The sequence below is a fragment of the Notolepis coatsorum genome (genome assembly GCF_963971535.1).
Source record: "Notolepis coatsorum genome assembly, chromosome: 3".
Lineage (NCBI taxonomy): Eukaryota > Metazoa > Chordata > Actinopteri > Aulopiformes > Paralepididae > Notolepis > Notolepis coatsorum.
In genome coordinates, this window is record NC_140167.1 from 16,765,123 (window position 1) to 16,781,132 (window position 16,010).

The window sequence follows — 16,010 nt, forward strand, 5'->3', positions numbered from 1 at the left end:
CTAACAGACAGCACTATGTTTACAGACTAACAGACAGCACTATGTTTACCCAGACTAACAGACAGCACTATGTTTACACAGACTAACAGACAGCACTATGTTTACAGACTAACAGACAGCACTATGTTTACCCAGACTAACAGACAGCACTATGTTTACCCAGACTAACAGACAGCACTATGTTTACAGACTAACAGACAGCACTATGTTTACACAGACTAACAGACAGCACTATGTTTACCCAGACTAACAGACAGCACTATGTTTACACAGACTAACAGACAGCACTATGTTTACCCAGACTAACAGACAGCACTATGTTTACAGACTAACAGACAGCACTATGTTTACAGACTAACAGACGGCACTATGTTTACAGACTAACAGACAGCACTATGTTTACACAGACTAACAGACAGCACTATGTTTACAGACTAACAGACAGCACTATGTTTACCCAGACTAACAGACAGCACTATGTTTACCCAGACTAACAGACAGCACTATGTTTACAGACTAACAGACAGCACTATGTTTACAGACTAACAGACGGCACTATGTTTACCCAGACTAACAGACAGCACTATGTTTACCCAGACTAACAGACAGCACTATGTTTACACAGACTAACAGACAGCACTATGTTTACCCAGACTAACAGACAGCACTATGTTTACCCAGACTAACAGACGGCACTATGTTTACCCAGACTAACAGACAGCACTATGTTTACACAGACTAACAGACAGCACTATGTTTACCCAGACTAACAGACGGCACTATGTTTACCCAGACTAACAGACGGCACTATGTTTACCCAGACTAACAGACAGCACTATGTTTACACAGACTAACAGACAGCACTATGTTTACACAGACTAACAGACAGCACTATGTTTACCCAGACTAACAGACGGCACTATGTTTACCCAGACTAACAGACGGCACTATGTTTACCCAGACTAACAGACAGCACTATGTTTACCCAGACTAACAGACAGCACTATGTTTACCCAGACTAACAGACAGCACTATGTTTACCCAGACTAACAGACAGCACTATGTTTACCCAGACTAACAGACAGCACTATGTTTACCCAGACTAACAGACAGCACTATGTTTACAGACTAACAGACGGCACTATGTTTACAGACTAACAGACAGCACTATGTTTACCCAGACTAACAGACAGCACTATGTTTACCCAGACTAACAGACAGCACTATGTTTACACAGACTAACAGACAGCACTATGTTTACAGACTAACAGACAGCACTATGTTTACAGACTAACAGACAGCACTATGTTTACCCAGACTAACAGACAGCACTATGTTTACACAGACTAACAGACAGCACTATGTTTACAGACTAACAGACAGCACTATGTTTACCCAGACTAACAGACAGCACTATGTTTACCCAGACTAACAGACAGCACTATGTTTACAGACTAACAGACAGCACTATGTTTACAGACTAACAGACAGCACTATGTTTACCCAGACTAACAGACAGCACTATGTTTACCCAGACTAACAGACGGCACTATGTTTACCCAGACTAACAGACAGCACTATGTTTACAGACTAACAGACGGCACTATGTTTACCCAGACTAACAGACAGCACTATGTTTACCCAGACTAACAGACGGCACTATGTTTACCCAGACTAACAGACAGCACTATGTTTACCCAGACTAACAGACGGCACTATGTTTACCCAGACTAACAGACAGCACTATGTTTACCCAGACTAACAGACAGCACTATGTTTACCCAGACTAACAGATAGATCCTAATGTGACATTTTCACTTTGAGCTGCAATTCTTGTATGAAAGGTGCTATACAAATACAGTTATTATTGTACACCTGAAGGTTAAAGGGGGATACAGATTGTTGTCTGGTGAAATAAGGACAGTGTGGTGAAATAAGGACAGGGTCTGGTGAAATAAGAACAGGGTCTGGTGAAATAAGAACAGGGTCTGGTGAAATAAGGACAGTGTGGTGAAATAAGAACAGGGTCTGGTGAAATAAGGACAGTGTGGTGAAATAAGGAACGTGTGGTGAAATAAGGACAGGGTCTGGTGAAATAAGGACAGTGTCTGGTGAAATAAGGACAGTGTGGTGAAATAAGGACAGGGTCTGGTGAAATAAGGACAGTGTGGTGAAATAAGGACAGTGTGGTGAAATAAGGACAGTGTGGTGAAATAAGGACAGGGTCTGGTGAAATAAGGACAGGGTCTGGTGAAATAAGGACAGGGTCTGGTGAAATAAGGACAGGGTCTGGTGAAATAAGGACAGTGTGGTGAAATAAGGACAGGGTCTGGTGAAATAAGGACAGTGTGGTGAAATAAGGAACGTGTGGTGAAATAAGGACAGTGTCTGGTGAAATAAGGACAGTGTGGTGAAATAAGAACAGTGTCTGGTGAAATAAGGACAGTGTCTGGTGAAATAAGGAACGTGTGGTGAAATAAGAACAGTGTCTGGTGAAATAAGGACAGGGTCTGGTGAAATAAGGACAGGGTCTGGTGAAATAAGGACAGTGTCTGGTGAAATAAGGACAGTGTCTGGTGAAATAAGGAACGTGTCTGGTGAAATAAGGACAATAAGGACAGTGTGGTGAAATAAGGACAGTGTCTGGTGAAATAAGGACAATAAGGAAAGTGTCTGGTGAAATAAGGACAATAAGGACAGTGTCTGGTGAAATAAGGACAATAAGGACAGTGTCTGGTGAAATAAGGACAATAAGGACAGTGTCTGGTGAAATAAGGACAATAAGGACAGTGTCTGGTGAAATAAGGACAATAAGGACAGTGTCTGGTGAAATAAGGACAATAAGGACAGTGTCTGGTGAAATAAGGACAATAAGGACAGTGTCTGGTGAAATAAGGACAGTGTCTGGTGAAATAAGGACAATAAGGACAGTGTCTGGTGAAATAAGGACAATAAGGACAGGGTCTGGTGAAATAAGGACAGGGTCTGGTGAAATAAGGACAGTGTCTGGTGAAATAAGGAACGTGTCTGGTGAAATAAGGACAATAAGGACAGTGTGGTGAAATAAGGACAGTGTCTGGTGAAATAAGGACAATAAGGAAAGTGTCTGGTGAAATAAGGACAATAAGGACAGTGTCTGGTGAAATAAGGACAATAAGGACAGTGTCTGGTGAAATAAGGACAATAAGGACAGTGTCTGGTGAAATAAGGACAATAAGGACAGTGTCTGGTGAAATAAGGACAATAAGGACAGTGTCTGGTGAAATAAGGACAATAAGGACAGTGTCTGGTGAAATAAGGACAGTGTCTGGTGAAATAAGGACAATAAGGACAGTGTCTGGTGAAATAAGGACAATAAGGACAGTGTCTGGTGAAATAAGGACAGTGTCTGGTGAAATAAGGACAATAAGGACAGTGTCTGGTGAAATAAGGACAATAAGGACAGTGTCTGGTGAAATAAGGACAATAAGGACAGTGTCTGGTGAAATAAGGACAATAAGGACAGTGTCTGGTGAAATAAGGACAATAAGGACAGTGTCTGGTGAAATAAGGACAATAAGGACAGTGTCTGGTGAAATAAGGACAATAAGGACAGTGTCTGGTGAAATAAGGAAAGTGTCTGGTGAAATAAGGACAATAAGGAAAGTGTCTGGTGAAATAAGGACAGTGTCTGGTGAAATAAGGACAGTGTCTGGTGAAATAAGGACAATAAGGACAGTGTCTGGTGAAATACGGACAGTGTCTGGTGAAATAAGGACAATAAGGACAGTGTCTGGTGAAATAAGAATAGTGTCTGGTGAAATAAGAACAGTGTCTGGTGAAATAAATAAGGACAGTGTCTGGTGAAATAAGGACAATAAGGACAGTGTCTGGTGAAATAAGGACAATAAGGACAGGGTCTGGTGAAATAAGGACAGTGTCTGGTGAAATAAATAAGGACAGTGTCTGGTGAATGTACTCCGTCCCGCTCACCAGCACGCTCATGATCTGCAGCTCCTTCAGGACGAAGTCCACCTTCTTCTGGGTGGTGAGGGAGGCCAGCACGGCGTTGTGGCTCCTGCAGGTCAGCTTGGCGTTGTCGTACGAGTCCTTGGCCGTGATGAACTTCAGACAGGAGTTGCCCACCAGGTGCCAGCTCTCGCCACACACGTTCTCTGGAACAGGAGGGAGACGGGGGGATGGGGTGAGTCACAAATCGATGTCTCTTAAGTCCTTTTAAAGGCCTAGGGGACAGGGGGACCTTGCAGGGGGAGCGAAGGTCAGCGGTAAGTGCCGTGTTGAAGTGTTCCACACCGTCGGAGAACCGAGGACACTGGAGATTCATTTGTGATGCAGTTTAAAACCGTGTGGCGATTCATTCAATATGTAATATACGTGTTATTTAAAATGTTGCCTATTCAAATGTTGAAAGGTTAAGAGTGTATACAGGTTAAGTTAGCCATTTCCAAGCTCAATTATGTGTAACAAGTCGCTGCACGAAGTTTGATTAAATGAGCTACAAAGCTTTAGTACAAGTAGGGCTGGGTCGATATGGAAAATCTGCTCACGAACCTACTGAGAACTCCCCCCCCCCCCCCCCCCCGCACCCCCCTCTTAAGGTCCAAGGCGCTGACACCATCTTTAGCGTTTGTACAGTATTTTCGTACGTTTGATCCTTCACTCAAAATGTGCAAATGAACGTAAAAACAAACATAATCTCAAGCTTTCCTACACCATGATGAATTCCAATGAGGTTTATTATACACATAGATGTACCAGAAAGATTTGAATATTTCATACAGAACCTTATACATATGGATGTACAGTATGTGTATGTGTGTGTGTGTGGGTCTGCCTGCCTGCCATGTGTACAGTATGTAGGTTAGTTTGTGATGTTCGCTCTCCATGCTGAGCTGCAGTCACCTGGCAGGGAGATGCACTCCTGATTGCGAGGCTCCCACTGACAGTTCTGGTCCACGGCACAGCTCTTACAGCTCGTCTTCTTGTTGCAGACGTACGAGGGGTGGTCCTTGGGGCACACCTCGTACTCCGCTATGGCCCCCTGGATGAAGGCATTAGAAGTGAATAGGAGGCACACTCGTCCTCGACATTCTGAGGGGGTTATGGCGTAATTACATGGCATGCTCTATAATGAATGTACATTATGATATCTCGGTGGTGTGGATGGAAATGCACAGGAACGGAACATGGAATTTCATCACAAGGACACAAATCTGTATGTTTTTAAGAGATTCTCTCGTTCAGAAGAGGTAAAGTGCTCACGCCATACATAATGAAATGCAGTTTCATTATGCATGGCTTAAAAAAATTAAATAAATAAAGAGATTATTTCTGAAGACCCAAACGTCTGAGTTGAAAAAGATGTAAGGGAAGATTCCTTAATTTTTTTCTTACAGAGGCATGTGACATGAACGCTTACGCCGGCGGACATAAGCAATAAATGAATGCTTACGCAAGGGTCCATATTCATCAATATTTCTGTATGTTCTGAACATTTAAAGTCGGTGAACTGCCGGGCCAACGCGGGACATGAAACATGCATGTCACACGTATGAACGCCGGGTCTGCAGCTCTCTCAGAGTTGAAAGGTTGGGAGAGTGCAATCAGTGCAATCTGTGCACACGGTAAGAAGCGAGGAACGCAACTGTTTTCAGATTTAACACAGAACCTTCCCTTTTGAAGCCACGATTTCCAGATTTTCAAGTCTTCATGCACCAAGAGAAGAGATTTACGCACACGTAGATCTACGCAGTGTTTGACTGCATTTTGCGCTTTCAGTCCCTCAGACCTTCATCAGATTCTTGTGTATAATGTAGAACTCTGTAGTATGAATAAATTATAATGCATATATATATATACTAGGGATGGGCATTTTTAAGAAGAATCCAGATCGAATACTCGAGTGATCGTGTATTACTCAAAAAAAAATATATATAGTTTGAATTTTTTTTTACTTAATTTCGTTCATTCGCGTATATGTTTAAGGAAACCAACAAACAGTTATAATCTTACACATACATGTGAAACAAATATGTATATAAAAAAAATTATAATAATAATATTTTTTTCCCATAAAAATTATTAATAATTTAAGATCGATTTTTCTCATGGCTACGAGTAATTTTCGATTACTCACGCCCATCCCTAATATATACACAAGCTACACAGGTTGATTTGGCTAATTTTTTTTATCTTTTATAGGGTACCCCCCCCCCTGCCACTCTACACTGATGTCTGATAGGATGCAGGCAGACGCCTAGTTTAGATGACAGACGGGGGAAATGAGAGACATATAGGGGAGATAACTACAGAAGGAGAATCATCAATATGGTTTTAAATGTTCCGAGTTCAGTATCGACATTGTTACACTCTTACTAATAACACATTCCATACATGTATAAGAGGGTTGTATTTTTTGCTCATTAGAACGACCTACCAGTAGCACGGACCAGATGCTGTGGCTGGTCTGTGGGTTAATTATACTCGTCACTTTGCCAGGTGAAAACCTGTGTTCAATCAGTCTGTTTTATTGTAACAAGGACACACAGTGTCATTTTGCTGCCTCTAGGGGCAGAGTGGCTCAGTGTGAGTGGATGACTGATTATTGTTAGTGACCGTTAGTGACATTGCCAATGCTACATGGGGACGTTCAGTGGTTTGTGAAACAAATCACTGTCTCTCCTGATGATCTTAATCCTGTGTGAATCAAACTGAATACATCAAATTGACCCATCTCAAACCCCGCCCTCTTTACCCCGATCCTTCAATCACAATTGTCACGTCCCTCTGAGAAGTTTGTCCGAGGGAAGCGACAGTTGTGATTGGAGGATCAAGAAAAGGGTGGGCCTTGAGATAGGTCAATTGGCAAGAGTGAAACTATACTGTAAATCTACTGGCTGCCGAGACTGGTTGGCTACAGAGCAGACTGATGCGCTGGCTAGCTCCAGGCTACTGTGACCTACAGAGCTACAGACTGACTGCAGACTGATGTCACGGTTAGCTCCTGGCTACAGAGCAGACTGACTGACGCTCCTGGCTACAGAGCAGACTGACTGACGCTCCTGGCTACAGAGCAGACTGACCGACGCTCCTGGCTACAGAGCAGACTGACTGACTGACGCCCCTGGCTACAGAGCAGACTGACTGACGCTCCTGGCTACAGAGCAGACTGACTGACGCTCCTGGCTACAGAGCAGACTGACTGACGCTCCTGGCTACAGAGCAGACTGACTGACTGACGCTCCTGGCTACAGAGCAGACTGACTGACGCTCCTGGCTACAGAGCAGACTGACTGCCGCTCCTGGCTACAGAGCAGACTGACTGACGCTCCTGGCTACAGAGCAGACTGACCGACGCTCCTGGCTACAGAGCGGACTGACTGACGCTCCTGGCTACAGAGCAGACTGACTGACGCTCCTGGCTACAGAGCAGACTGACTGACTGACGCTCCTGGCTACAGAGCAGACTGACTGACGCTCCTGGCTACAGAGCAGACTGACTGACGCTCCTGGCTACAGAGCAGACTGACTGACGCTCCTGGCTACAGAGCAGACTGACCGACGCTCCTGGCTACAGAGCAGACTGACCGACGCTCCTGGCTGCTTACCGCGGCGGAGGTGCAGTTGCTTCCCAGGGAGACACACTGGCCGGAGCACCACTGGCACCCGTTGGTGTTGGCGGTGCAGCTGTAGCAGTCGCTGTACTGCTCGCACCTCTCGTTATCGGCATCTGCAAGCAAAGACAAAGAGAGAGAGAGAGAGCTCCAGTCATCGGCTCCATGCATCTGGACGGGGTCGTGGTTCTCCTCCCTCCGCACAGAGCCCGCGCCGCCGGGGTACGAGGAGCGGGGGGGGGGGCAGAGCGGCGGCCAGATGGCGACGCGGAGGCCCTTGCATTAATTTGCGTGAAAGATATTCCCGGGGTGCGGTTTCATCTCCCACCCCTTTTCCGGCAGAAGCCGACCCTGGGAAATGAGATTGGCTCGCGGGGGGAAATGGAGGATTCTTCCGCGGCAGCTGTGACAAAACGACAAACAGCGGTAATAGAGAATTCACAGCAGGGGCCCGCTGTCTGCCGTCCCTCGTGACATACACACAAGCACAGGTATGTATACACATGTATACACACGCATTCACACACAGACACGCGCGCACGCGCATATACAGAAGCACGCACACCCAGGTAACGCGGTGCAATATTTTACCATTTTCAATCTATGACTCGCAAAAGTGGCACTGGCTGCCTGTGACAAAACAATCAGGCACTCTATGCACCCTATCCTAAGAGACGGGCATCTCATCGGACGCCACGGTGGCATGAATCCAGATGAGATGCTGCAAAAGCACAGAAAGAGCGATACAGGAAGACCTCTACCGTTTCATTTGTGCAGGAGCTGGGGGTGTCATGGTGGCTCACCAAGCTAAGGCACGTACTGTATAATGACAACTTCAAATGGACACCTGTGCATCTTAAGACTATTGAAACGTCCGCATTGGTGGCAATAACAACGGCGGCATCCATTTTCTTTCTAGGAACCCGCAGCCTTCACACGTGAGCGCTGAGTAATATAGCACTTAATACACCTTTCCCTTACTCTGTCAAAGGTTCAAATGAATCATTTGGGACCATGGCATTTTTTTTTTGGACAGTTTGTATTTAACCCTTTCACTACCACAGTACAAAGGGTTAACACTTTCTCTACCACACTACAAAGGGTTAACGCTGATTGCGTTCGTCACCAACACCGGAGACGCTGGATTCGCCTGTTCGAATCCAGCTCACAGCTCCGGCGTTGTCACCAGCTTGGCTGGCCGTTCACACTAATACAATTGGCTGTATTAGAGGGTGGGAAAAAGCTGGCGGGGTGGGTCCGGGTCGTTGTAAACAGCGACTCCTACAGTTCGGTCGGGGCGCCTGCTCAGCGCGGATAGGATCTAAGGGGGGTAGTGTGACCTTCCACACGTTACACCCTCTCAGTGAGAGTCCGCGCTGCCAGGTGAAAAGAAGCGGTTGATTGGCTAGACGTGTGTCGGAGGAAGCACGTGATAATAGCCTCCACTCTCCCAGACCGACTGTGGGGGGTAAGTGCGCAGCGACCAGGAAGGGGATTGGGAATTGGCATAACGACTAACATTGGGATGGGAGAAAATCTGAGGAAAAAGGAGGGGGAGAAAGATCCAAAAAAATAAAAAATAAAGAGTTAACGCTTTCACTACCTTATGTTAGCTAACGTTAGCTTGCGAGTCCATCAACTTTCTTTGACTTGCAAAATTATCTTTTAAAATTGACAAACGTCATTATGTGTAATTCATGAAACAACTCTATTGTTAACAACAATAACAACAATTCAATAATTTGTCTCTCGTCATTGACTACCGTTTTTCACTTTTTCTCCACTTTTTTCAAATTTTCTCCCATCCCAATTCCACTGTGCCAATTCTTCCCTCCCCTGTCTTGAACGTTGCTCGCATATGCCCCCCACTGGCCGGTTGTAGGGAGGATAGAAGCCTTGCATCACGTCCCCTCCAATACACGAGGAGGCAGCCTGTCACATCTTTTCACCTGCCAGCGCGGACTCTCATTGGCGAGGTGTAACGTGTGGGAGGCGCACACTACCCCCGCCATTTCCTGTCTCTGCTGTGCAGGCGTCCCCCAACCGACCTGTAGGAGTCGCTGTCCACAACGTCCAGATTACCACCCATCGACTTCCACCCGCTAACTCTGCCAATTGAGTTAGTATGACGGCTGGCCCAAGCCGGAGGCAACGCCGACAGCCGGACCTTGCGTTGGTGACACCCCTTCCACTGCGCCACCCAGCCGCCCACTACCGTGCAGCATCTTGTTCCCAAAACGGGGTCCCATGGTGCTCAGCAGAAGGAGAGGCACTTCGCCTCTCTATGGGCAAATTGTTACGTGTGCAATCACCTGTGGTCGGGCTCAGAGTGTAGCGAAGAAAACTGCACTGTCACTGTGATCTGCAAGAGCCAACGTCTCCCCTGCTAAAGTGCTTTGGATGACTCTCCTCTTTGTCTGCCGGCATATAGGTGAGAATGTTCCACTCTCTCCCATCAGCGTGATCAAGTGTCCACCCTGAGTGCCTCCGTCTGGAAGGATTCCCTTGGAGGATCACTGAACACCACCAGTTCCAGGGAGCCGTCCTTTTCCCCCCAAGTGCTGAAACCTCAAGGTCACTTCTTCTGATTTCAGTTTTCCGATAAGTTTGTTTGCACAGAGCGGGATCTGAACAGTAGCAAGTGAGGGATGACCGTTGTATGGAGAATACTTCTGAACCAACCCTGATGAAGTCATCCACATGCGACAAGCGAGGACTACCATGACATGGCAGGAGTCATCCAGCCCAGTAGAACACAGCTGGATCCACTTTTGTCCACACAGTGGCTCCCAGCTGCTGCATAGTGTCTTTCATTCAAATCTTTTATTTGTGGTGCACATTTATGATCCCTAGAGGGTGAACCCCATTGAGGTCATGATCTTTCCTCAGGCCAAACATTCAATTTCCAAATGAGTATACCTCGAATACCTTTCGTTCAAATCTTTCTCTAATGTACTGGCTTATCAGTGAGAACTGAAGGCCTATTTGGGTTCTGCCCAGACGCTGGCTGGTAATAATAATAATAACAATAACAACTTCGTTTTATATAGCGCCTTCAGAAGACCCAAGGTCGCTTTACATAGGGGGGTCAAAAATAATAAAAGTAACAAACATAATGGACAGACACAACATACAAAGTGAGAAATAGTGAGTGGTAGCGACCGTAGCCAAGTTCCTTGCCATCAGGGTGCCGGTTTGTCTTCCAGTCACATCCGTTTTATCTCCTCACTTTCATCAGGATCTCAGTGAGGGTTTGATTCTGCCATTGCTCCATGGACTGTAAGCTGCAGTCATCTTCACTTGTCATGTCCCTGATCTCTTCCTTGTTGAATTCACCTCCATTGACGCTCAACAGTCTGCGTGGTGGATCACGAACACGTATCCAGCTGTGAATAAAGTGCTTCACTATCTCCCTGTGTTTCCTGGTGGTCGCAAAACGCCCTGTTGTGAAGTCAATGGCATGCAGATACCTACACTCTGACTCATGTAAGTGGTCCACAGCTCATTGTAGGTTGAGGCTGTTGTATAGGCAAAGCCACTGCTGGCTCTTGCTTTGGTTTGCTGTATCTGATGCATGTTTCACAGTTTCTTTTAACAATGTCCTTCAGAATTCATCATCATCATTACCCGAGCAGGAAAGTCGTTTTCTCCAGTCTGTCGACTGAGGCATGACGTCCAAATTGCTTGTGTGTAGTTCCAACAAAGCTTTCAGTTTTTTCTTTTGTTGTCGTGTTTTCTGTCACAGTGAGAATGTCCTTCTCTATTGGATCTCACTTTCATCTGGGTAGCTCTCATCTCTTCAGTTAACACAATATATATCCTGGATATGTCAGTTCAACTTTCACCGGTTGCTTGAACATTATGGCATTGTCGTTTTCAATGTCCAAAACGTGCTCTTTTTTGTGATGTTTTGCAAAAAATATGGAATATCTGCGGGGACTTCTGTTTCAATTCGACACCTAGTCGGTCCCATCATGCCTGGAATACTCACATTCTTTGTAGGGCGAACATGTCTCCCAATGCCAAACTTGAATGGATTTGCACTCATTCATTTTCAATAATTCATTCTGTGTAAGTCCACTTACATAACGATCCAGCCAGTGCCCAAGGTCTCCGTGTCAGACAGGTTATTTTGAAAACTAAGTAATGTTGCATTCTTCTAACACCATCTGGCAGTCTCTCAGCTTGTCAATTTTGCATGTTCTTTTTTTGTGTGGACAATCCTCTGCCCAACGCTATGTGCTCCGGCAGACTAGACATTTTGTTCTCCTCCAGTATCCGTCAAGTGGATTCCTGCCCTGAACAGAAGTTCAAATTTGCAAACTTGACCTACTTTCTCGCTTGCCAGTAAAACTTGTGTAGGAGTCAGCAGCATCTCACTTGCAGTTCACTAGCGCCCCTCTGTGGTGAATTATCTTGAAAGCTAACAGTATCTAGTAGCTTGAAAGCCAACAACAGTATCTAGTAGCTTGAAAGCTAACAACAGTATCTATTAACTCGAAAGTTAACACAGTATCTAGTAACTTGAAAACTAACAAAGTATCTAGTAGCTTGAAAGCTAACAACAGTATCTATTAGCTTGAAAGCTAACACAGTATCTATTAACTTGAAAGCTAACACAGTATCTAGTAACTTGAAAGCTAACACAGTATGCAGTAACTTGAAAGCTAACACAGTATGCAGTAAATTGAAAGCTAACACAGTATCTAGTAACTTGAAAGCTAACACAGTATCTAGTAGCTTGAAAGCTAACAACAGTATCTATTAGCTTGAAAGCTAACACAGTATCTATTAACTTGAAAGCTAACACAGTATCTAGTAACTTGAAAGCTAACAACAGTATCTATTAGCTTGAAAGCTAACACAGTATCTATTAACTTGAAAGCTAACACAGTATCTAGTAACTTGAAAGCTAACACAGTATCTATATCTAGTAACTTGAAAGCTAACACAGTATCTAGTAACTTGAAAGCTAACACAGTATCTATATCTAGTAAATTGAAAGCTAACACAGTATCTAGTAACTTGAAAGCTAACACAGTATCTAGTAGCTTGAAAGCTAACAACAGTATCTATTAGCTTGAAAGCTAACACAGTATCTATTAACTTGAAAGCTAACACAGTATCTAGTAACTTGAAAGCTAACACAGTATCTATATCTAGTAACTTGAAAGCTAACACAGTATCTAGTAACTTGAAAGCTAACACAGTATCTATATCTAGTAACTTGAAAGCTAACACAGTATCTAGTAACTTGAAAGCTAACACAGTATGCAGTAACTTGAAAGCTAACACAGTATGCAGTAACTTGAAAGCTAACACAGTATGCAGTAACTTGAAAGCTAACACAGTATCTAGTAACTTGAAAGCTAACACAGTATGCAGTAACTTGAAAGCTAACACAGTATGCAGTAACTTGAAAGCTAACACAGTATCTAGTAGCTTGGAAGCTAACAGCCTCTGGAAGCCCCATTTTGATTCGACATATTCTGTTCAAATTGGACAATGTAATCATCGAAATGTCATTTTCTCTGGCTTCATTGGTGTCCCCCTGCCCTCAGTTAAATCCCTCTACGTCCAACGGACGATTACAACAACAACTAGGGACGGGCGTGAGTAATCGATTTACTAGAGTTGGCTGGACGGTATGGTCTAAAATTTATATCACGGTATAATTTGAAGTATAGACGGTAACGGTATATATCACGGTATATTAATTTATCTTAAAATGTCTATATAAATGCTTCTGAAGGGGTAAAACACTGGTATGGCAGCTATTACTGTACTCTTGTATTACTAGGACATATTTCACATAGTACAGAGGTATTTTAAGAACATTTATTGTGCAAAACTGCAATAGAAAAATGCAAAACCTTTTCTCAAGTGTCTGCTGGCAGGTAACGCATATCTTGGATCGTGTTTTGACCATGTCTATCGACAGTTTGAAAAGGAACCATGTCCTTAGACAAGTGACAGCGTTTGTTATGTCGGTCCACCGCTGGCGTTTTTTTTTTGTCATTGTTAAAACATAAATAATAATAATAATAATTAAAAAAAAAGATTCTGTTACAGCTGCTGACCTATATACTATAGCTAATGTCCATCAATATATTCCTTTGGAATGAAATTCAAGAATCGAATCAGGATTGTTAGCAGAGAGAGAGAGATAGAGAGAGAGAGAGAGAGAGAGAGAGAGAGAGAGTGAGAGAGAGAGAGTGCTACGAGTGGAACTAACATTAGCTTTCTGAGGCTATATCAACAGTTAACATTACTCAAGATTTGAGCGCGACGTGGGCATTCCAGAATGGCGAGGATGCAAAGCATGTTAGACCATTGGATCCGTCGCAGAGTTTACATTACACATGCAAAACTGCGCGACTCGCGAGAGAAGAAGTCGTCACACACAGCTGTGTGCAGCGCAGGGCTGAGCTCAGTTTGCTTCTAGAACTGAAGGTGCGCTCTGTTCCGCGTCTATTATGAAATGACAATTGCGCGTCGACACGCCCACTAGACAAAAAGCCTCTGTGCTCCTAAATACCCGAGAGAAAACTGGTATCTATCTTCTTGTCTCTCTCTGCCGCACCCAGACTATGGAATGCTCTCCCCATCCACCCGAGAGCACCACAATCCGTCGTGAGTTTTTAAAAAGGGGCCTAAAAACATTTCTTTTTAACAAGGCTTTTGCCTGAATTTTTCTTTTACTTTTATTTGTTACTTCTATTCATTTTATTATTATTTTATTTTACTTTTATGTTCTTCCATTTCATTGGTTGTTTTATTCATTTTAATTGTTTTTATTCATTTTAATTGTTTTATTCATTTAACTTTTTGTCTATATCTCCCGTAGCACTCTGAGATTCTCGCGAATATAAAGTGCGGTACAAATTGAATCTATTATTATTATGGTAAGCTAATTTCCCCAAATGTTGGCGTGTTCCTTTAAGACTATATGAACCCCCCCCCCCCCCCCCCCAGTGTAGCGTGACTCGTGCCTGTAGTGGGACCTACATGAGCGGGTGTTGCAGGAGGCCAGGAGCTGCTGCTGGTCCTGGCTGCTGGAGCTGCTGGAGCCGCCCTCCCAGGGCAGGCAGGCCTCCTGGGTGACGTTCCACACGCAGCGGACGCCCGGCCACGCCTGGCCGCAGGACGGAGCGCTGAGGAAGGCGGAGCAGCTGGGCGACGTGTACATCAGGACGTCACTCAGCAGGAGACTGTTGAAGCCCCCGAACACGTGCATCATACTGGAGAGAGAGAGAGGGAGGGGGGGAGAGAAAGAGAGGGAGAAAGAGAGGGAGAGAGAGAGAGAGAGAGAGAGAGAGAGACTGTTGAAGCCCCCGAACACGTACATCATACTGGAGAGAGAGAGAGAGGGAGGGGGAGAGAGGGAGGGAGAGAGAGAGAGAGAGAGAGAGAGAGAGAGATAAATAGAGAGAGAGAGGCAGATAAAGAGAGAGAGAGAGGCAGATAAAGAGAGAGAGAGAGGCAGATAAAGAGAGAGAGAGAGGCAGATAAAGAGAGAGAGAGGCAGATAAAGAGAGAGAGCTAGAGAGAGAGAGAGAGAGAGAGAGAGAGAGAGAGAGAGAGAGAGAGAGAGAGAGAGAGAGAGAGAGAGAGAGAGAGAGAGAGAGAGAGAGAGAGAGAGAGAGAGAGAGAGAGGCAGATAAAGAGGGAGAGAGACTGCATGTGTGTGTGTTTGGGAGGAGAAGATTCTCCCCGTTGACACATTACATCAGAAGTCCTCTCAGCACATGACAACTCCTGCTACCCTTCAATAAATAGTGCCACTCTGTGTGTGTGTGTGTGTGTGTGTGTGTGTGTGTGTGTGTGTGTGTGTGTGTGTGTGTGTGTGTGTGTGTGTGTGTGTGTGTTCATGTATGTGTGGCTCTCTGAGAGAGAGAGAGGGGGTAGAGAGAGAAAGAGACACAGATATGGACAGAGAGAGGTGAGAGAGAGGTGAGAGAAAGGTGAGTAGTACCATAGCAGTAAGTTCCTCCCAGCAAACTCCCCAAGGTCAGACCTTTACCTCGGAGCGAGTGCGAGAGCCTTCCTACGCGGCCCACCCCCCGCTGAGCCGGTTAAACCCGGTACAAGCTCTCACTTCCTGTGTGAGCGGGCCCTGACAGAGAGCCCCCCCCGCAGGGCCATGTCCGGGTCACCTTGGGGCTGCATGCTGCTTCAGCCTCCACACAACACCAGGGATTACCAGAACACGGGGGGGAAGGGGCTTCAGATCAGGGAGGGCTTGCTCCCAACTGCGTGCTGGACCCCCTGGCTCGGCGGGGGGGGGGTAACGGGGGGGCCACGTGCCCCGCTGCTCCTCTCGTTCTCTCTCCGAGCAATTAAACAATAGGTCACGTTTATACGCCTCCTATATGGTGAAACGTATTCATTCGGAGC

At 45.2% G+C, this 16,010-nt stretch overlaps 1 protein-coding gene across 1 annotated transcript in view; it reads right to left on the reverse strand.

Annotated features, from left to right (window-relative positions):
* The window catches only part of atrn (attractin), a gene marked incomplete at its 3' end in the record, with an annotated part of 181,716 nt that overhangs the window by 38,180 nt on the left and 127,526 nt on the right, over positions 1-16,010 (reverse strand). Inside the window, exons 12-15 of the mRNA XM_084309803.1 lie at positions 14,622-14,854; positions 7,608-7,729; positions 4,903-5,041; positions 3,973-4,154 (exon numbers count right to left, since the gene is read on the reverse strand). Of these exons, the coding sequence (XP_084165929.1) occupies positions 3,973-4,154; positions 4,903-5,041; positions 7,608-7,729; positions 14,622-14,854 (676 nt within the window). The remainder of the gene's footprint in view (positions 1-3,972; positions 4,155-4,902; positions 5,042-7,607; positions 7,730-14,621; positions 14,855-16,010) is intronic.